The sequence below is a fragment of the Cloeon dipterum genome, chromosome 3 (genome assembly GCF_949628265.1).
Source record: "Cloeon dipterum chromosome 3, ieCloDipt1.1, whole genome shotgun sequence".
Classification (NCBI taxonomy): Eukaryota; Metazoa; Arthropoda; class Insecta; order Ephemeroptera; family Baetidae; genus Cloeon; species Cloeon dipterum.
This window is the reverse complement of record NC_088788.1, coordinates 19103091-19125212: the sequence shown is the minus strand read 5'-3', so window position 1 is coordinate 19125212 and position 22122 is coordinate 19103091. Positions and strand designations below refer to the sequence as shown.

The following is a 22122-nucleotide window of genomic DNA, read 5'->3' as shown; positions in this document are numbered from 1 at the left end:
ACTACACGTCCCCCTTTTTATTTAAAAAATAATCAAACAATTTTAAAGATATATACTTTCACATGAATATTTTAAAATATTTTGATTTTATTCCGGTAAAAATTATTATTATTTTATAGCAATTCCTGAAGAGTTTTTGGAAATAGACCAAGGTGCTCTGGAGCAAACACCAGTGCAGAGTTCGTCATTTACCGAGACTAGTCACATGACCGTGCAAGGTTCGCGAACTGAAACGGAAACGCGAAGTTTCCACGAAAATCGGAACCGAATAGTAAGTTTTGACTTTTAAAAAGCTTCGGTGTTACACATTCCTTCCTTGAATAGCTACAGATGCAGAGGGTAGAGCAGGTGCACGTGGTCGGCAACGAACAGCCGCTGAGTCAACGCCAATTCAGCACGGAGCAGCCACCAACAGCGTTGCTTGTACCAAAAGAGCGAAAGCCGGTGGCGCCCAAGTTTATTTCGCCTCTTAATGGCAAAATCGTGGACCAAGGCGATAACATCCTTTTAGAAGGAATTGTTGACGGTCAGTATATACATTTTGCGCGTACAAAGTTACTTCCAACGTCAGAAATATCTCCTTTTAAAAAAGAAAATAACTAGTAGCAAAATTCAACGTTAAATAAATGAAAAAAATGTGTTGTAACTTTGAAAAAATTTTATATTGACGACCAAAACATATAATTGTTTGGAATTTGAAGGAGACAATTTAAATGGAATTTTGAAATATGCACAAGTCTAAAAATGCTGAAATCAGGTCATCCAACGCCAAACGTAACGTGGCTCAAAAATGGATCAGAGTTGCCTTCAAACTGCGAGGTGACATTCAAACACAACAAAGTGAGCCTCATGATCAAAGAAGTCGCGGTTAACGACGCGGGCAAATACACTTGTAAAGCCGAAAATGAAGCTGGCTACGCCAGTTCGACCGCGGACATTGTGGTGAAAAGTAAGAGCTGCTTGCCAACGGTTTAGATTCAATTCTATAAACATCGTTTTTTGGTTCACATAGAAACCATTTTCCCGCCCGTCATTGCGCGCAGACTGCAAGCACAGATGATTGGAGCCGGCGAGAGGGCAAGACTGGAGGTTGAGGTCGCTGGCACCCCCGATCCAACGGTGAGCTGGTTCAAGGACGGAGTGTCTATTGAGACGATACCGGGCATCACCGTTAAGCAACAGGGCTGCTGCCACTATGTCGTTATCGATCAAGGTGAGTGCTTTTGAAGCCAAAAAGGGGACGGATTCATAAATTTTTACGATCAACAGCGAGCTTCTCGCATAGCGGAATGTACTCGGTCAAAGCAGTTAACTCTGGAGGAGAAGCTATTAGCAGTGCCGATTTCCTGGTCGTTGACGCCAAACCAGAAATTACTCTCGAGGTCAAGAAATTGGTGTTTGAGGACATTGAGGAAGAGGTACTGTTTCCAAATATTCAGCACAGCCACTAATAGTTTAAACAATTAAAATTTTTGCACGTGATTCTAGAAACGGCTCCTGGAGCCTCAGCCAGTTAAGCAGGAAGTCGAGGTGAAAACTCAGAGCAACGTGCCAGCGACGCAAAACTTTGTCGACCAGATCACGCGACAGTCTGAGAGCACCTTCCAGAGTTCGTTCCAAGAGACGTCCCAAACAATGTCAAAGACTACGTTCTCGTCAACGCAACTCAACGGGTCGGAGGTGGTGCGAAACGCGTCGCCGGCCCCTGGAGGGCGTTTGCCCAACCCCCAGGGCATCGCCATGGAAAAGCTTTGGACCCCTTCCAGGGCCGAGTGCAACGATAGACCGATGTCTCCACGCCCTGGCTCCAGACAAGACACGCTGAGAGCCAGAAATGATGTGCCTGATCGCTCAGCCTCTCCGCGGCCCAGCAACGAAGCGCTGCAGATGGAGAAACTGTGGGCGCACAAAATGGAGACGAAGAGTTACGCAACGGACTCGCAAAGCACGACTCAGCAGACAACAACGACAGACGTGAGGGAGCGAGAGGGTTCCGCCGGCCTGAAGAAACAAACGTGGCCGCCTCAAAGCTCGTTCGACAGTAGCATCAAGCAGACCACGGTGCCCTGGCGGAAGGAGGAAAGCCATGATTCATTCAGCCAGATTAAGACAGAAGTCAAGGAGAACAGCGAGCCGCTCATGGTTCCGACCCCGGCGCCGTTCTTCCAGCCGATCAAGCCAGAAGTCCGACATTACATCGCGGAGACAACCGATCTCGTTCACAAAACCAAGTACGAAACCGAGGACATCAAGGAGGAGATGAGCATCACGAGATCTTCTGAGTCGACGCAGGAGGCGCCTCCCAATCCAAACGTGGTGACCGACCGGGGCGTGAAGCCATCCGAGGCGAAGAAGAGATGGGGGCAAATGGACACGTCACCACCGATGCCAAGAGCGCCCAAGTCGTCGCCTGCCCAGGCCCGCAAAGTGCAGCAGTCACCAGACAGCCACCGCTCCATTTCACCCGTTTTCACGGTGAAGGCGTTCGAGCCCTTCCCACAGTTGGAACCATTCCCGTTCGAGCCGGCCCCCGAAGGTCCCAAGAAGGACAGGGTGCCGCCGCCACCGACGCCGAGCAGGTTTGAAAAGGGCTCGTTTGTCGAGCGTGACGGCTCCAACGAGGAGTTTAAAATTCCGCCCAAGTGGAAACCGACCTATGAGAGCGACTCGGAGGATATAGCGTACAGAAAGGTGCAGCCGCCGTCGTCGGCCCAGATCGCCAGGGCGCGGTCGACCGGCGCCGAAGCCCTTCCGCCGACCCAGTTCGAGACGCCGGCCGGGCTTGTCTCGTCGCTCGGACGCTACGGACTGACGCTCAGCGATTTCTCGTCGGCCCTCGGCACGACCTCCACCAGCTCGTCCAGTTTCTCCTCGACCAGAGTGGAACAGCACGTCCGATCGACGTCGTCGACAGCAGGTAAGGCGTTTTTTGCTTTTGCTTGCTTTCTTTCCCCTTTGACGCTTTAAGACATGAATCTGCGTAAGATTTGTGGGCAAGGTGAGTTAATGCTTTCGAATTTTATGATGCAGTAGAGAAAGAGACGCCACGTGAGCAACCAAGAACGCGAGAGGTTAATGTTAGGGGAGCACCTCCTAAATTACAGCAAAATACAAAAATTAAGGTCCCGACCTTCGTCACTCCAGCATTTGTGCCGTCTGAGGTGGGCACTGTCATGACGCATTAGATCAAATCCAACTTAATCAAGTTAACTAATAATTAATTGTAGGGACGCTTTTTTCGTTATTATTCAAGAATTTTATTTTTCGTAAATCTTTGTCGTATTTTTCTTTCTAAATATCTTCGTTTTCCTTTTTTACGTATACACAATTCTTAATACTTATTTCTACTCGTCGATGTTTTAACAATTTTAATGAAAAATTAAAAACGAGACGCTGAGTTGCTGAAAAATGCAACCATATACTCCAATGTAAATTACTATCGTGTCTAAATGTCGCTCACACGCATCACGACAAGGTAAAATGTGTGGCACCGCAGTTTTCCCGTTTTATTTTCGCAATCGGACCATTTTGCTTTTTTATTTTTTGGTTTTTAATTAATATGCATGGGAAGGAGAGTGTATTTTGCATGGACCATGGCAGAGTGATTAATCAATTTGCACGCGGGTTTGCGAATAGAAATAAGAGACACAGCTGGCTGGCTGGCATTTGACACAGCTCTCTCGTCTTTTGCAGAATTCAAGAGTTCTGCGTGGGAGAGAAGCAAAAAGTAGAACTAAGGAAAGCAAATTCACTTCGAGCAGTCGAAACGACTCGAAGTGCAGAACGAACATTGACAATAAAAAGTATTATTTCGAGCCGATTAGCAAAGTCGAAAACGAATCAAAGAGGGACGTGATCGTTTACTCGTGCACTACAACCGCAACGACGCACCAGTTGCATAAGAACGAGCCGAACGGTGGGATGCAATTCAAAAAGGTCGAGCACTCGTACCAGCAGGTGCAGGCTGAGAAAAAGCCGGCCGAAGTGAGAGTTCCCAAGCCAAAATTCAAAGTGCCCAAACCATCCAAATTCGTCCGTGGCGAGCACAAGGAGCGCGGCTACGAAAGTGACTCGGAGGTGGTCAAGTTCAAGCCCAAGTGGAAGCCGAGCAGCGAAGATCTGGACGACCCGCAGTACCGAAAGGTCGTGCCACGGCTGCCCAACCCGAAGCCGAGGAGTCAGCGTCCGACCAGCTGCGTCACGCCGTCCTACTTCGACCACGACGAACCACCACTGATGCCGCTGGAAAGGCGCTACAGCGACGTGCAGCAACGCACAGTTTTTGCAGGAGCCAGAGGTTCGAGACAACAAAAAAATAAACCAAAACATTTTTGCACAGAGCAGTTTTGATTGAAATTATTTTTATCGATCTTTATTTAAGTTTTCTCGCTGCGCATAAATTTTTCTTTGAGGGTAAAGGATTTTAATTTTTACCAGAGAGAAATTTCGTTGCAAAAGAGGATAAATTCAAGAAGTTAAATTATAAAATTTTAATCAAAGTGGAGAATACTAAATAAATTTTGGCCTATACACTGTCGTATTTCTTCTTGAAACATTTATTATTTACCCTATTCTTGACTTAGAAGGTTAACTGAAAGCTCATCCAAAGTAAAAAAAATAACGCTTTAAAATTGCTAGATTTTGTTCTGTCACGTCACCTACACGCCGTTTTCTGGGCATTTACGTTTTCATTTTCCTAAAAACCCCTTCTTGTCTTGCATTTAGACGCAGCCAAGAGACAGATGTCAGAAATGAATCAGGATTTCAAGCGGAAGGCGCAGCAGTACATGACCGAAATAAAAAGCGCTATAAGAAAGCCTCAGAATGAAGCAAATGACGAAAGCGATGTTGAGCATTCAGAGCCAAGAGTTTACCGAGAAGAGAAGAGGCAGTCCAACTATGGTATACACAATGTCGAGGCAGCATTGGAGATTTTGTTTTTGCAATTTGTGTGTAGGCGCGAAACAAATCGATCCTGACACCGGCTTGATCTACTTCAACTACGACTTTGGCTACGAGTTTGGACTGGTTTTGCCGGGCGAAAAGCGGATCGCCAAGCAAGGAGGCACTGCGGCTAAAAACAAAACCTACCCTTTGCTCCTCCCCGATGAGAAAGATTCAGTTGAGTTTCCGATCATACACGAAAGATCAGGTTCGAAAGAGGACGAAAGGTATCACACGCTGCCCCGAACTTTCAAACAGAGAGTGACGGACGGGAGCAAAGGTAAATAAATACTCCAAATTCGATGCAAAATTTGATGCCTGATTCATATCCAGACGGGATTGCTCATTTTGAACCTCGAGCAAGATCAATATCGCCAGCCGTGAAAGAAGATGGCGTGCAGCTGAAGGAGCCTCCAGTATTCATAACAGTAAAAATCCCATTAACCCATTTGATTGCGTTTTATTTTAAAACTATTTGCAGCCCTTGCGCGATATTGCGGTGAAAACCGGGAGCGTGGCACGCATCGAGTGCATTGTGCTAGGGGAACCGCAACCGAGCATTACGTGGTGCAAGGACGGCAGACTTCTTGGAACGCGACCCAATCTGAAAATGTTCTTCCGGAACGGACTTTGTCGCCTTCAGATATCAGACGCCACGCCAGGTATGAGTTGCGTATTATAAATTGGCGGAATTGATCTGAAATTTTTATTCTGACCTTCAGACGACTCTGGAAAATACACCTGCACAGCAACAAACGCAATGGGAACCGCTCATAGTTCGGCAAAAGTAGCAATACTTTGAAAACTACAAAGTTTAAAACTCAAATTTCAAACTGCTCCCACGTAAAATATAATTGAATATTTGACTTCTTAAGAAATGTATCACTAACTAATAAATTTATCTATAAATTTATTGCACGTAGAAGCCTATATTCTATTTTCTCGTCGCTCGTTCTGCATCGTTCTACTCACAGTCGTTGGGTTGTTTTGCTTCAAGTAATACTCATTTTCAAAAGCAAATGTAATCTCTCTAGTTAGCAACATTGAAATATCTGTAAACGTCACGGTTAACCGTTTAATTTATTGTTTTGTTATCTCGTTCTTAATTTGGCAGCGCACACACGACGCTGCTCATCCCTTTCTTGTGAAACAGCTTCTAAAGAGGAACTAATTACTAAGAGTCTCACTCAGCTTCGATGGAACTTTATTATTCGTAACTCGGGGATGAGTCAAGGCTCGTTTCGCTCGCCTGCATCACTCGATGTAAATGTGGATGAATAAAGTGCAAGCAAACTGTTCGTCTGCCTTTCTTTTCTCTAGTCGAATCCTTGCCAAACATGACGCGAAAACGAGTCGTGATGCCAGCAAAGTATGATTAACGTGCAAAACGCAGAAATTCATTAATTGTGCGCGGTCACAATTTTCGGTCCTAAATTCGGCAAGCGTGAGTAACGCACAAATATTTCCAGTTGACTCAGCACTGCCGGTTTGTTGTTAAAATTTCTATTTCGGTGCCACACACGTAATGCAACGCCATTATTTACGACGCCTCGTTACACGCATTGCGCATTGGAACAATCCGCTCGGCGAATTAATGCTCAAAACTCTCAATTATTCGTAGACTCTCGTATAAATCCAACAATGTGCGTGTTTCCGTCTAGAAGGCTTATTTATTTGAGCGGGATAATTATTCAAGAGATGATTCAACTGTGCGGCCGCGATGGATGGAATTTCGTTTACTCCTCTTGGCGCCAAAATTAGCTCGACGCGAACGTGCCAAAGACATGCCTCTCCAGCCTCTCGCAGCTTCCATGACAAATAAATTGCAGAGCCCCGTTTTGCCGACAATATTGCGCTTAGCGCTGGAATTTCCGAGCAGGAAAACGATTTCTCATCCCTCGCAATCGCAAAAATTTCAAGAATAGTTTTATTTCATCTCAATTTAAAAATTAAAGTCGCTATAAATGATCAAATCTACTTAATAACTTAGGTTGTCGTTATTAATGTTCTCTACTAATTGTTTTCTAAAAAATTTGCAGATTTTCCCATTTAAATTTAACTTTTTATCACATTATTACTCCGACATTTTGGCTACATGAGAGTTCGTCATCTAATTGTTTTAATTTGAGCGTCTAGCCAAGTGATTTCTGGCTGACAAAGAGAAAAAAGCCGTCTGTAAAACACAATAAAATAAAGCCTGCAATTCGCTCGGATGGGCGAGGGAAAAAATTCAGGGGAAGGAAGAGTGGCGGCGGCGGCCGCCGCGGTAGAGTTATCGATAGTTATTGGCCTATAAATAGGTTTTGATCCGCGGCGTTAGAAAGAAAGCAGTCCTGTGTGTGCCAAGCAACACGCTTTTGTTATTGGTTCACTAAGGCACAAACACCTGTGGCTGAGCCGAGGAAATCCCGAGCCACTGGCCTCAAACTCGATTAAATCAAACTGCAGTTCAATTCGGATTCTTTGCCCGCCTTTTTTTAGATTCCACCCTAGCGAAAGCACAACACAGCTTGTTTTGAAACGATATTGACACGCACATGACTTTTAATAGGAAGATTAAATTTTGTTAAGTCCCTCTGAAATTAAATAAATACATAGTAGTATCGAAAATATTAACGTCGGTGATTTTAATGCATGTTCAAAATATTGAGCAAGTGCAACATAATTATTTCCAGCTCAATAAAAGGCGGTCGAGAAAAAAATCACACGCGTGGAGTTGTTTGTCGTCTGAAACGTTAGGAAGATATCACTGATCGAACAAATGCTTTTATGTTTGCTCCAAAGAATAGAAAACATTTCGAAATGCGCGTTTTTGTGGCCGTGCTCAATGTATTATCCTCCCCCACGTACACTTGCTCCGCCGCTTTGTCCGCGGCTTTTCTCAATCAGGTACCTGCTACCTGCTTCACGAAAATACCTCCTGCACTCTCATGCAATCCTGGCAGCCTCAGGTAGAAAAAGGTTACACTTGTTGCTCTTGTGCGGCTCAGGTTGCGCACGTTCGAGGTTAGCTCGTTTTTTCCCCGAGCAGCGCGCACACTGCTGTAAAAACGCGCCAATAAGACGTCGGTTTAAATTTTTAGATGCTTTCTGGGAAAGAACAACAGGTAGTTTTGAGCCAGCCATTTTTACGTTAAGAAGATACACAAATAAAGATTTAAATCATAAACATTGGAAATTTTTAGAAAAGTAAAAGAAATTAATAATTATTTACACACATTGCAGGTATTTGATAAAATTTTTAATTATCAAATGCCACTTAATAGTACGAGAGCGTAGCATTTATTTTTTCGTATAAAAAATTCCCCAGCTAATATAGCCAATCTGCGCAGAGCTGAGTCATTCAATAATTTTAAATTACGTAAAATTTGGAATGTTTATGGGTGTTTTTTAATGACAGTTACAAACGTCCGGAGAGTTGGTAAAATATTTCTCAAAGTACTTTGAAAATTCAGAAAAATTTTTTAATGTGGTGCTCTGCAATTAATTGTTTAAACACAAAAGACTACAAAAACCAACTTCTTTTGGAATTACCTAAATACTTTACACAAAATATTAACATTTATTGTATTATTTAATTAATTTTGATCAAAATATTTGCATTTTTATACGGAAAGGCATAAAACGATGTAAATATTAAAATAAAAATTCTGAATCTTTACCAAATTTTTAAGGCTTTTCGATGTTGTGACACTTACGATTCCCTGACCCTTGCGGTTTGCGGCCGCAAGGTCGGCTGCTGGTGTGTTGCGGACTCGATTCCCCTCGCCGGCAGAAAAGCTTTGAACCCTCAACTATAATGACGCGAGCCAACAGACTCTCAAAGCTCGGCACTAATGATTGAAACGAACCCCTAATTGCCTCAGAAGAAGCGTGTTTGCGAGCGGAGAACGCGAGATCGAGAAACACGCAGAAATCTTGCTTGTTGTGAGATTGTTGGCATTGAAAGAAATTCTTTTCAGGTGGTAACTTCATTTCGCGATTCTTAACCATACGAATATTGCAGCTAGGCCACGTGTTGCAGAATCTTATTTTAATTAAATTTCGTTGCTGCTTAAAAACCTCTATTAATTTTTAAATGTTGATGGTGACTTCTCAGTTCTTGATTTATTCGACGAAATAATTTTCAAAGTTTATTGTTAGTTAAATGCTATGTCATTTTGTTACAGTAGCAAAAATATTTCTATTCACAAGAAATTACACGAAATATCCCCATTGCATAATCCCCCTCACGCGAAACATGATTTCCCCGTGCAATGCGATACTCTGCCTAAACGATTAATTTCCACAGTTCAGCCAGTTGCACACAGGAAGAACGGGAGCCATCAAATCGAGCGAAATGCAAATGGGGAGGCAACAAAGGAAGGAGAAGAGCAACAGGCGCGCTATCAAATGCAATGCGAAAAAGAGAAAACGCACCTTGTTTATTGTGCCAGTAAGCGACCACGCACCAACCACTAACTAACAAACCGGCCCTGATGCATCGGGAACACACAATAACTACAGAATTTCACTTTTATCTTCTTGCTCCTTTAATCTGTTTCAAATTACAATGTGAGGAGAAACTTTAAAAATTCAATCAAATCTTGTTACAAATTACGCGCAAGTAAAATAAAAAGGGACAAATTGTATAGGAGTCTTTACATAAAAACACTGTGATGTAAGAGATTTATGTGAATTTATACAGGTTTAATGGACTGGTAACTGCCGATTTTTCTATTTCTGCGAGTTTTTGTATTATTAATTTCAGAGGAGAGCCATTAAAGCGGATATACACTGAAAAATACTGTATAATAATTTTTAACTTGAACTTAAATATTCTTAAAGCGCTAAAATTTCACAGGTTTCCGTTTTAATTTGCGAGAAAATCGTTCACGAAGTTTGTACGCTTATCAAGCGGCGAACTCTGTCTCCTAGTTATAAATCATCAACCAAGATCGCGACTAGGGGGATCCAATAATAATGATTGATAAAACGTTAAATTTTAGAAAAAATGGTCAAAATCCTAATTTTAACTGTTTCTTGGTCCTGAATTCATTATTCCACATTATAGAGATAAACTGTTGCTAGATTTCACAAACAATGAACTCAATGAACTATAGCCAAAAATGCAAAAAATGTTCTTGATTTTGTTGGCCTGTATAAAGCTCTACTCTAGGAAACACCCGTTTTAAATAGATTTTTACCAGTCTATTTATTAAAGTCACTTTCCAACTCGAAAGAAATTCTTCATTCAGAAAATAGTCTTGAAATACGCCGAGGAAATTAATGACGGTGGACCAAAAATAATTGCAACCGTTCCTTTCCTTCGCATTTTTAAAATAACCTCTTGAGCAAACGACCGTTAATCGCATTTTGAACGGGTTTGCAATGGAAAGGCGTGTGTATTTGTATGCGTGCGAGGCAAGAATAATGCGTGTCGCGGAAAGAAACAATGTGTGTTGTTTCGGGGGTGCGCGAACGAGATGTTGGCTTTGCACTCCGCGGGCCGGTGCTGTGCCGCGGAGTGTACTGCTAGTGCAGAGGGAGAGAAAGAGAGGCAGGGTCGGTCTTTCCTCCTCGTCAGATAGCTGAGAGCTAAAATAGGCCGCGAGTATTTTGGGAGCAGCCGCGATGGATGATTCCTCCGCGCGCGCTCCTTCTCGTGCACCTCTTGCGCTCCAACCGCCCTTTGCCACCAAACAAATTCTCCCTTGTCGATTGATCGCTCGTGATTTTCGCTTGCAACTCGTTCCAATCGGACATTTGCAAGCGGCTCGGAATTCTTTGAAAGCATTCAGAAACTTCTTTTGATCGTTAATTTCTGCAAGTCAACTGATACAATTAGAACTTTCTGTTTATTTATGATTTTTAAAATATGTGCGTCCTTTTATTTAAGTAGTGATTTTAAATCGGGTTAAGGCCGAAATTTATCCAGGTTGCGAGAAAATGGGACTCAAGGTTTGTATGCTTTCAAGTGGCAAGCAAGCACAGTCTGCTAAATGGAAATCGTGATTAATTTTGCTAAAAGTAGAAGCCACGCGCCGTCGGAAAGAAAAAACTGAAACCAAGACACGGGAAAAATGCTGAAGCCATGTATTCTTTTTAAATTGCAAAATTTTAAGGCCGTTATTTAATCATTGCATTCTGGAAAGATAAATTTATGCGAGCAATTTGGCAAAGTCAACGACGCAATATCCTCCTTAACTTGTTTGAGTTTTTGCAGTTAGTTCAAATATAGAAACAATAAATAATGAGTGTCATTTACTCGTGCTTGGTTTCAAGAAGTGAGAATCGTCTTCAATGTTAAGCAGCTATTTGAATAATGATCGAAAGCATTGAATCAAGTTTCTCAATGACACTCATTTCTTCTGTGTATGGCACGCATGTCGGTTAATTGTACACAAATATGGTGTTGTTTGTTGGCACTTCAGCGTGTAAAAGCAGGGGACGGTGCATTCGTTACGCTGTTGACAGTCTATGATTGATTGAAAGGACTTAATTAACAACGTGCGGTGTTTGCCGATGTGGAGTGTAATGAAAATTCAATCGCAAGTAGAAAATGGTTTTGCACAATTTCTGGTAACACACAGACTTGCTCTCACAATGCAATGTTTGACCCAATTTGATCTAAGAAACAAATTGAATCACTATTCTAATTTAATTTACCATAAGTGCTTTTTGCTGTGCAGAGAGGGAAATTTGGCCAGAGATCAGTCTTTTAGCTGAAATTGCAGGACGTTTGACGTTCCCTGGTTTCCCCACCCTGAATGAAAAGGCTCGTTGGCCGAAAATACTGCTCACTGGCGGCTGCAGACGATGGGGTTGGTTATATAATCAAGTTTTTATATCTTGTGTATTTTTAAAAGTTAAGACTTGGAAAAAGCTCAAAATGTAAAATTAAAATACGCAAGAAATCAAAGCACTAGGACGATTGAAGAAATTGTGGTTATCGGAAAAAAATACCTGAATAGAATGATATTGGGATGCATTTTTTACCATCCAGTTTTTCATCCGTAATTCTATCTTACCTGATATTTGTTTAAGTATGTATGTATTAAATTTAATTGTTTAGAGCGTTACAAGAGAAGCCAATTAAGATGAAAGTTATAGAGGCAGGTACTTTTTTAAAAACCACGTGACTGATTTAAATAATTCAAATAATGCATCAAAATTTTGAGATTTTGAACACATGCTACCCATTATATTATCTTGCACAAAATTTCACAAAAAACCAAGTTATATAAATTTTTATGAAAAAATAAAATGTATCCTTTTACTGTAATTCTTTGGTACCTGAAAAAGGTGTAAATGAAATTATAACACATATTTTGCAGTCAATTAATAATTTTAATTATATTATCATGAAAAAGGTCACCTATTAGCAATAAAAATTAACATCTTTTAAGTTTACCTGTGTTTAAATAAAATCATAGTGATGCAGTTCATAGCCATTTTTTCATCTTGGCAGATAAAATTCCCGCATTTAATAAAAAAAATGTTGGGGCTTAGACCAGATTGCTGCCGATTGGGGGTGCAGCTTTAACTGCCAATTTTCTGTTACACAATCCCAGCGCGTCAACAGGGTCAATTATTTGTCGATATTGCCGTTTGCAATTCGGACGCACGCAAACCGCAATCGGCGAGGTGAGCAGAGCACCCACCCGCCCACCCACCCACCCAACGAGGCAGCCGCCCACCGCAGGACGGCGGCGGACGCAAGCCAAAACATTGCCCCTCCCGGCTGGCCGAGCGGCGAGCGAGTGCGAGTGCGGCTGGCTCCAACTACTCCACTCTTCGTCCGCCTCTCTCACGAAAAGCTCGCGCGCGGCATGGCCAGGGGATAAGCGAGAAGAGCCAGAGCAAGAAAGAATTGGGAAGGAGCCCCGCCGACCGACCAAAGCGACTCGCGGGGCGTGCGAATCCGATCCCCCGCTCGTTCGCCCGCTCGCCCAACAGACCTTTTTATTTCCGTGTGAAGTTGGTCGCGAAAATTGATCGATTTTCGCGGCCCCCCAGTGAATTCTTTTATTATTATTATTATTATCACCTACTATTCGTTCGCCCTTGATTGGAATTGACACGGAACTAACATGGACCGCCAAGTCCAGCAGCAACAGAGCAGCACCAGCAAGACCATCCAGCAGGTGTCCAGCAGCAGCACCCAGCAACAGTTCAGCAGGGTCGAGCAGCACGTCACCCGTCAGGTGGTGACCCAGCAGCAGCAGAGAACAGGTCGGACACACTATTTCCTCGTTCGTCCCTTTTTACGGTGCTAATTTACCGGCGGTAGCAATATATGCTCATTTTTTTCGCTTTTTTAATGTCAATGTAGATTTTTAATTTTTAGTCCAGTTAAATCTAATTTTTTAACCATGATATCGATTCATATCAATAGCGGTTTTATTTATTCGTATTTAATCAATCAGAAATCATTTTTGTGGAAATATTAAACTTTTAATCTGCCCATTGGAGGTAACAAGGATTTGAATGAGATAATGCATTAGGTTTAAAATGAGAAACGAATAGAGAGAGGATGAAGCAGCTGAATATTATTCTGCTTGGAATTCAAAAGGCGACGAATGACACATAAAAATTGCAATGGAAAATCTTGGGTCGGGTCAGGATCTGCTGGTAGGCAGTCCAAGAGTGAATTCGCTTTCGTATTCCTTCTTTTGAGCCTCTGTTATATGACCATTAATTACGTTTAAATATTTTTGCATTTCAAGTACTTAAACTTATATCCATTTACGATTATGTAACGCAATTCAAAGAATTTGCAAACGCATTCGAATAAGATTTTAAACTCTTCTAATTATCTTTACGTAATTTAAATTTGTTATATTCAAGAAACTGACAAATATTAAATTTATTCCTTTCTTTCATTATTTAAGGAAAAATATAAATGTAAAAAACTTAACTTAAAGTTGTATACCATGGGACTCATTAATTAATGGTACAGATGAGCATACTTGGAAAAATGCTTTTAACCCAAATTCACTGAAAATAAACTAAACTTTTGCCCAACCATGCCTGCAATGTATTTTTAATTATCAGGGTACTGACACCTGACACGTTCGCAATTTACGAGGTAATTATTTTCTAACCGCAATTAGCACCATTCGATTGCATTCGGTCCACGACACTCCTCCAGGCGAAAGAAACGACCCTTTCAAAGGGAATAAAAAAGCGAGGAAAGCCGCGTGCAGGTGGCGCAAAACGCGTGATTCGCGAGTGCCGAGGGCTGCGAATTCGGCCAAACCGGCACCGTGACTCCTTTGCGGTGGGCCCGACCTTTTGCCAAAATCTGCCGCCGGGGGCCCGCTTCCCGGGCCCGAATTTCGAGCGGCCGCGAACATGTGCGCCGAGACAAGCGGTAAAAAGCTGAAAAGTGTGTGAGTGTGCTCGATTCGTTATTATTTTGTTGCCTCCACGGCGAGGAACAACGCGAACGCACTCGCAAACAGGTTATGTAAGAGAAAGTCGAGAGGAGCACGCGGCGCCGCCAATCGCAGAGTGAGCCTTGCACTCGCCTTAAACAGCAGTCTTAGTCATATTTTGGTCCAGTGCGTTTGTTGTGCGCGCCTCCGCCCTATATTTGGTGCAAAATGCTGCGATTTCTGATGCTAAAGGAGAAACTCTAGGCCGAGTGGGCGAAGTTATGAATTTAAAATGAGATCATCATCATTATAGCTGCACTTTTTTATTTTTCCTATTGGCGTTTAGATATTTCTTTCCTCTGTGTAAATTGACTAACGCAGAATTTTATGGCTAGGGACAATCTCTATGCGTTCAAAATTTCCTTTTTCAAGAAAGAGCATTTTAACAAATTAAAGAATCCTGTCATGAAATTTATTTTAGTGTTAATATACGGAACTGCTTCATGCCTCATGACGTTCATTTTATGGTCTTGCCAAAAATTTATATTTTATCTTTGCTTTTATCTAGTCCCATAAAATACCTCTCCTGTTTACGGAGCAAGGATTTACATGCCACAAGCTCGCAAAATCGAAAGATTTACAAGGCGAAATGCGATCGTTTTCCTTTGAGTTCAATTCAACGTGGGGTGAAGTGATGAAGTAAAGAAGCTCTATAGATGCTAATAAAACAACTTGAGAATAGATTCAATTCAATTACTGTTTATTTGTATTTAATTTAATCAAAGACGAAGAATTTAAGCTAAAGCCAAATTATTCTATTTTAATCTAACTCCCTCCAAATCATTTCTTTTTCTCTCTTACTAAGCAAATAATTTAAATTGAGAGAATTGCACGACATAGAGTTGGTTTCTTTTTAAATATCTCATCTTTCTCTTTGCGAATAAGGATGCAATTTGGCAAAATATTTGCACTTTCCACGACATTTGTTTACATCTGCAAAATCTTTCCACGGAGAAATGAACATTATGCAATCAATAATGACGGCCTCGCCAGCGGCATAAGAATGTGTTGGAGCAGCTGGCCGGCGATGCAGCATCTTTGATTCTTTCTCTTTGGATTTTCGAGTGGCGGCGTGGATATATTAACTCAGTTGCGCACAAAGTGCGGTGGCTCGACCTCATTTTGTCAATTTAGCATGTCCGTGTTATGTACGCGTTCAGTTCGGAGAAATTACAACAGGAGCAATGCACATCTGCTTTCTTTCCGCCTCGCTATCCAGCGTGGACCACTTGCAGTCCGGCTTGGATTAGAAAATCCAAATTTCGAACTAATGAATTATGCATTATGCCGGGCGTCCAGCCGGCTGGTGGATGGAAAGCTCGGATGAGTAAGCAACGAGTAAAAATAAATGTGTCGAAATGCTGGCACAAATAAAAATATAAACATTTTTCTTGATTTTGAAGGTTGACTCGTAAAAATCAGCAGCACACAAAGCGAATATTGCTTTTCAGACAAAAAAAAACGTGAGGGTTAAATATAGCCGTGGACAAAGCAAGCTCGTTTTTAAGTATTTCGTTCAAAGGAAGTCGGCTGCGCGAAGGGCTATTTTTAGCAGGAAAAGGGAATTGCGTCTTCGGTGCTGGAGCTGGCACGCACGTCACGCCGAGATTTTATTGTTTTACCCCGCGATCAGAGCCACATATACATTTCGTTCGAAAGTGAATCATCTGAATGACCATTGACATAAATCATTAATTAAAAACCGGTCGAGCTATCTAGATAATAGAGCCTCGTCTTAAAAGGTTTAAAAGGCAGGCAATTAGCGCGCTTGTTTGTAATTAGAAACTCACACGTCGTACGTGCATTTGAGCCAAATAAGTGTAAATAAATAAATAAATGGATTGTACTCTGGCGCTGGGATAGACCAAGGTTGACTTCGGATGCTTTTAGAGCGAGCCGCCCGACGAGGTCTTAAAAACCGACGCGCTGTTCGAGCCGCCGATCGAGAGCTGATGAAATTTTCTTTTGGCAACGTGCTCCGAATTCATTATTTTCGCTCCGCCGACAACAATCATCTTGAAATCAAATGAAGAAAGAAGAGAAAACCATTTCACTGAAATGGTCCGTGCAGATTTCGCTCTCAGTCGCATCTGAGACGGAATAAAAAAATATTTAGAAAGGGTCCTACTTTCGCCTTTTGTAAGTCAGATGTGTCACTGGCAAAATTAAAATCTGGTCTGAACCACCATAATGTATTATCCCTTTCATCTGAAAACAAATAACCGGTTCATTTGAATCGGCATGGAACAAAAATGGTGCTGATTTTATCAGTGGCCTTAGATTTGTGGTAAAAATCCAAAGAGTTTGCACGATTAGATAGGTGAGATTATGGAAGACATGATGTTTGCTCTTTTCTGTCATTTAGCGGCAAAACTTTACACTCAAAATCAAGCTTATTGTTATAGGACAAGACAAACATGTCAAAGATTTGATGATTTGCGAGATATAAGCTGGTGAATAAAACAGAGAGATAGCCTGTGAACGTATGCAATACAACGACGAGGAAAAAGAGTTTAGACGACTCCCCAGAGTGAGAGTATGTATAGAATTAGATAATTCTGCAATGGTAATTCAGGTCACGCGTTAAGATAAAAAGGATTATATTAATTACCAAGTAGTGATTTTTGAAGGACTATTGATAAAAACGCACTCATTTGAACTTTGTGCCCTAATTTTGATGATTGACCCAATATCCCGTATTTTACTAGCAAAATTCATTATATATCTTGTTGTTTGCAGAGCTAAATTTCGAGCTTTATCATTCGTCTCACTCAGATTAATGAAAGATAACCATTTCAGCGAATTAGTGAATGATACTTGGCATATTTAAAGTGGTCTTTAATGGTGCTCATAGATGTTCCCTTCCTTTATGAAATTAATTGATGACGTAATGAGAAGCTGATAAAAAACCTCTGACGTAATCTTATTTATAATTTGTTTGCTGGTTGTTGGTCACTAAAGAATCGGCACTAAATTTTATGAACACAGAGCAGACGTGAACTAATATTAGGGAATGCATCTAGAAGCAAAAATGCCAAACAGATGCTGGCGAGCGTCCAAAACTTGTATGACAAAAGGGGCATACAACTTCTGACGTGCAAAGTTTTCTCAAAAAAATATAATCAAAGAAAAGCTGACTCAAACTTTATTTTTATCCTGCCGCTTACGATTCAAATTAATTGTAAAATGGGAATTTCAATCGACAGTCATTGATTTTTATGACTGTTCCTGCAAAGCAAAGAATTCTGAATTGATTAGATGCAGGGAGGAAAAGTGAGAGAATTTAAAAAATCTGCTTGGGCCGTCACTGAAATGCGCAGCTCGAGCGAGAATTGCTGTTCATTCCTCTCTCGCGCGAGACGAAACCTAAAAACGCGTCTAATTCTCCACTTATTTCTGGCTTATTCTATTTCCAACGGGCGTGTATGTGCACCAGCAGCAACTCGTCGCCGTGTAAATCTCTCCACGGTAGCTGGATTTATGAAAAGGCGCGCGGCTGCCAATTAATTATCAGACGCCATTCGAAGAATTTTTAAACACTTCGGCCGCATTAATTGCTGCGATTGTGAGATACGGTCTGGCAATTGCACAATGATGTTTGCCCCGCAATTTTCTGCTTCAAACGCCACATAAGAATCACGAATTTATTTGAACAAAAGCTTCTGTTCTCTTTAATTGGGTGTTAACCTTCTCGTAAATTAGTAATTTTGACTCAAACACCACATCCAGAGTTCAAATAGTCATTTAACTCTTATTTTATTTTTAAATAACTATATTTACTCTCAGAATGTAACTTTGCTTTGCCTCAAAAATGGATTTTAATAAATGAAGATAATTTCAAATCATCCCTTTGATCAGAAAATAATTTAATATCAATATCCTATTCGATAGCTCTCTTTATACTATGAAACGTTTTTTCAAGAATTTTCCCTCAAGAGGAAAACTTGAAGAGTAAAATATAAATGAAGTTTTTTCTAATTTTGTTTTTTGATAAAAAAATGTACAACCTAACACAGTCATTTAATACGTTAATACTCCTTCGAATTTATTTCTATAGAATATATTTCAATTAAATTTATTTATGTTTTCTTCTTCTACTTTACTGCTTTTTTATTACCAAAAGAGATCTTGATTTTGCGTCATACGCGAAAACCACCCCCAAGGAGACGCTCCTATATTCATATCAGAGCCGAATTCTTGGCGAATTACGAAAGATGGGAGTGTGGGACGAGAGTTGCAAAAGTGTCTCGCGGAATTGGAATCCATCCGAAAAGTTGTTGCGTTTGGACGCGAGAGGCGAATATATAGGCTGGGTTAGTCACGGGGTAAATTTAGGCAAAGGTAAACAGCGCGCATGGAGCGTCGTCACCTCGGCTCGGCCGCTCTGCGCGTCGTCCACGACGCCTGCTCCATAATTCGCGCTTAGTCAGGGCAAGAAAGGGGTGCCAGACGCGTGACAAATTCGGCCCGAATAGACGCACTCTCATTTTTATAATCGAGAAACTCGTCGGCCTGCCTGGCTAGCGGAGAGAGCAGGCGTGACAAAGCGCCGGCGAAACCGTTTCGAAACAACCGGCTACTTCATGCGACATGAATAACACTCTGAAATATTCAACCTTTGTTTATTTTTATTTTTGAAGGAATCTGAGACACTAATTGACACCGAGCCAGAATTCCAGCAGTCGAGGGAAGCCTCAAAACTTTTTCTTAGCTTTTTTTAAAATTATTCTTTCATCTATTCACTTACAACAGAGAGTGCAATCATTTTTTATGCTTTCGAGTAATTTGTTGAGTACGTTTGGTAAAAGTAAATGCCTTGGTGTGATATTTACGTTCAATGTTTCACTCTTGGCAAAAGCGTGAAAGGAACAAAGAGGGGTGTTGATTCATTTGAGTGGCGTTGCGTAAGGGCATCGGGCTTTGCGAGAAATTCACGACCGCAGAAAAAATCTTCATGTCTCATGACACGAGACTGATTCAAAGGGGGAGAGCAATGAATTCACCAACTGCTCATGACGCAGCTCACATTTTAACTCCATTTTTGCACTCAAAATTATTCACGTTTTACCTTCTTTTTTTAGAATTGCTATCAATGAGTTTGTTTATAAATTATTGGAGCAAGATTAACCACGCAAATAATAGCTAAGAGATAAATGCAGCGATGAAGAATTTTTCAAATAATCAGTTGTTTGATCCATATGATTTAACTTAGCGAAAAACAATTTTATCTTTAAGAGAGATAATTGGTGAAAAACCGAACCGCAGTAAAATATGACACGCGAGTCGAAAACCAATTAAAAGTCATTTTAGTTTTGAGCCAAGCCCATTCCTTTTTAAGTTAAAGTCACTTTAGCCAGCTTGATTCATTCATACTCGAATTACATTTGAATACATTTCGCTAATGTTTCCAGTCCCTTATAGGCCAAATTGCGCGGAGGAAGGTGTATCTGCATAAGAAATGAGAAATAAAAAACTTTATTACTCGCTGAAAGCCCACAGCACCATTATCCTTAACATCCGTGGGACGTGAAGAGATTTCCAAAGAAATGCATTTAATTTTTTGTGACTATTTGCAAATCTAATTTTCATTTGCCCATCTTGTAATAAGTTTGAGGCATTCTCTCCAAACTTTCTAATAACGACTAACTTTTGTCTATTTTTTGAACATTTCACGTCCAAGAAATTGATTTTTGCTGATTTCGGAGCGTGGGCTTGTTTGTTTATCATCTCCGAGCTTTGGCGATGGACGTTTGAAGTCGCGGTCAATGGCGTTTCCAATTTATTTCGCCACACTTTTGAATTTGCCCTGTGCTGGGCATGCGCTGTCTCGTCGCTCGGACAAAAAGACTCGAAAGGCCGCCTGCACCGCCGAGTGAGTGTCTAGAAAAACTATTCTCGGACTTATTTGTGTGATCACGTTTCGTGGCTCCAATTTAGGCGCACTGCCGCTCAAGAGCCGCGCGTGCATTTCCTGCATTGCCGCGACCCGTGCGCAGCACAATTTCGCCGCCGTCCGACGCCAAAAATTTAATTGCTTTTGCTAGGCCGATCGACAGCAAAATGTTTATATGAACGTGGGCTACGGTGAAAAATTGCTGGCGAATCCGCTGGAATGTCGAGCTTTTTAAACAAACTGAATTGGTTTCGAGAGTGACGCCAGTAATTTATCATTGTTGAAAAGAGGAGGAGGATTCTTGAGCCTCTGGCAAAGGGAGGGTGGGGGCGAATCGTCAAAGGGGTTCATGACTTAATTGAATATATCATAGTGATAATTAAAAAAATAAAACCAAAAGATTTTTAGATGAAATAGTTAAAAAATGAATAGCAAAACTAAATAAACTATGGTCTTTGGTGAGTTTATTTTTCATTATAAATTGGGCAGGGTAACAACCTTTTTGCGATTGAGTTTAAAATCAATACCTAGCATTTTCCTGCAACTCATCATTGCCAAATTAGCGCCTTTTTAACCTTGGCAAGGTTGGCGCCTACTCTGAAAGCGCGACACGCCCGAGTAGGGATGTGTCTGCACAAGCAGCGGCGTTTCTTAATGCACATATATCCAGATGCATTTTCGTGACTCGCTCTTGAGACTAATGCATGCTTTTCTTCGAGACAAGAACCAGCGCGGGCCCTTGTGTTTTTCAATTTTTTCGTAGATAATGCGCTTTCGGCGCCGATAAGCTTGATAATGAATTTTCGGACGCGCATAGATTAGGCGCGCTCGCCAGGCGCGTAAGTGCTTGACTGACTGACTGAGTCTTGGGACGAAAATAACGTGCCGCGAGATGACCCAAATGCCAGCACTATGTTCCCTAAAAAATCCAGTGTTTTCCGGAGGCACACCAAAAATATATAAATGATAGTCAGAAGAACTTTGTTCTTGCCTGCGCAATTTAAAAATTGTTATTTTAAACCATGGGCCAAGCTGGGAAATGCTAAAATTAAAATAAATGTATCATGGAAAAACTTGAATAAAATATTTAACTATTGAAATACATAGTTAATAATTTGCAATTTTAATGACAAATTCAAATATTGCGTGTGGGCTCGTTATATTTTCAGCTTAACTATCCAGCTGTCACCCATTAAATTGTCAGAAGGCTTTTGGCACCTTACACAGAGTGGTTGAATTTGCGCAGTTTGCTGGAAAGTCATGCTTTCAACTAGCTCTGATCCTTTTAAGTTGGCTTAACGTTATACAGAGGTCAGACAGGACTCGATTTTCTCATTCCTGGGTGCAGAAAAGTAAAATAAATCTGGCACAGTAATTTTCAGACACATTTGCAAAGAAACCCCTCTTGAAATCCCTGTGGCTTTAATAAATAAGATCGAAAAGCTTTGATAATTAACGATCTTACAACCTCCTTTGAAAAAAAGTCTTGAAGCTAATTTGCTTGAACATGAAACACACTTAAAACGTTGGCAGCGTACTGAATATTTTGATGTTGTGTTTGCAGTGCAAGGTGTAGTCTACCAGCAGTCGACGCCAGTTGCATTCGCGCCGACACCGACCCCTGGCTACGCGCCGACGCCGACATTTGCACCGACGCCGACTTTCGCCCCAACGCCCACTTTCGGCCGCCCGGGGGATGCCGCGCCACCCGTCTTCGAACAGATTTTCCGCAATGCCAGATTTGCACAGGATGGCAATGCGACTTTCGAAGGACGCGTGCGTGGCAACCCAAAGCCGACCGTCTCGTGGACAAAGCAGGGTGTAACCATTAACGGTAAGGTCGTTCTCCCAAATTTTAACTTATTA

General features: G+C 41.5%; 1 protein-coding gene across 1 annotated transcript in view; it reads left to right on the top strand.

Annotated features, from left to right (window-relative positions):
* LOC135939659 (titin-like) overlaps window positions 1-22122 on the top strand; it is a 129067-nt gene that overhangs the window by 22569 nt on the left and 84376 nt on the right. The window contains exons 32-38 of the mRNA XM_065484147.1: window positions 120-271; window positions 325-526; window positions 758-949; window positions 1013-1213; window positions 1270-1418; window positions 1489-2917; window positions 21821-22090. Coding sequence (XP_065340219.1) covers window positions 120-271; window positions 325-526; window positions 758-949; window positions 1013-1213; window positions 1270-1418; window positions 1489-2917; window positions 21821-22090 — 2595 coding nt within the window. The remainder of the gene's footprint in view (window positions 1-119; window positions 272-324; window positions 527-757; window positions 950-1012; window positions 1214-1269; window positions 1419-1488; window positions 2918-21820; window positions 22091-22122) is intronic.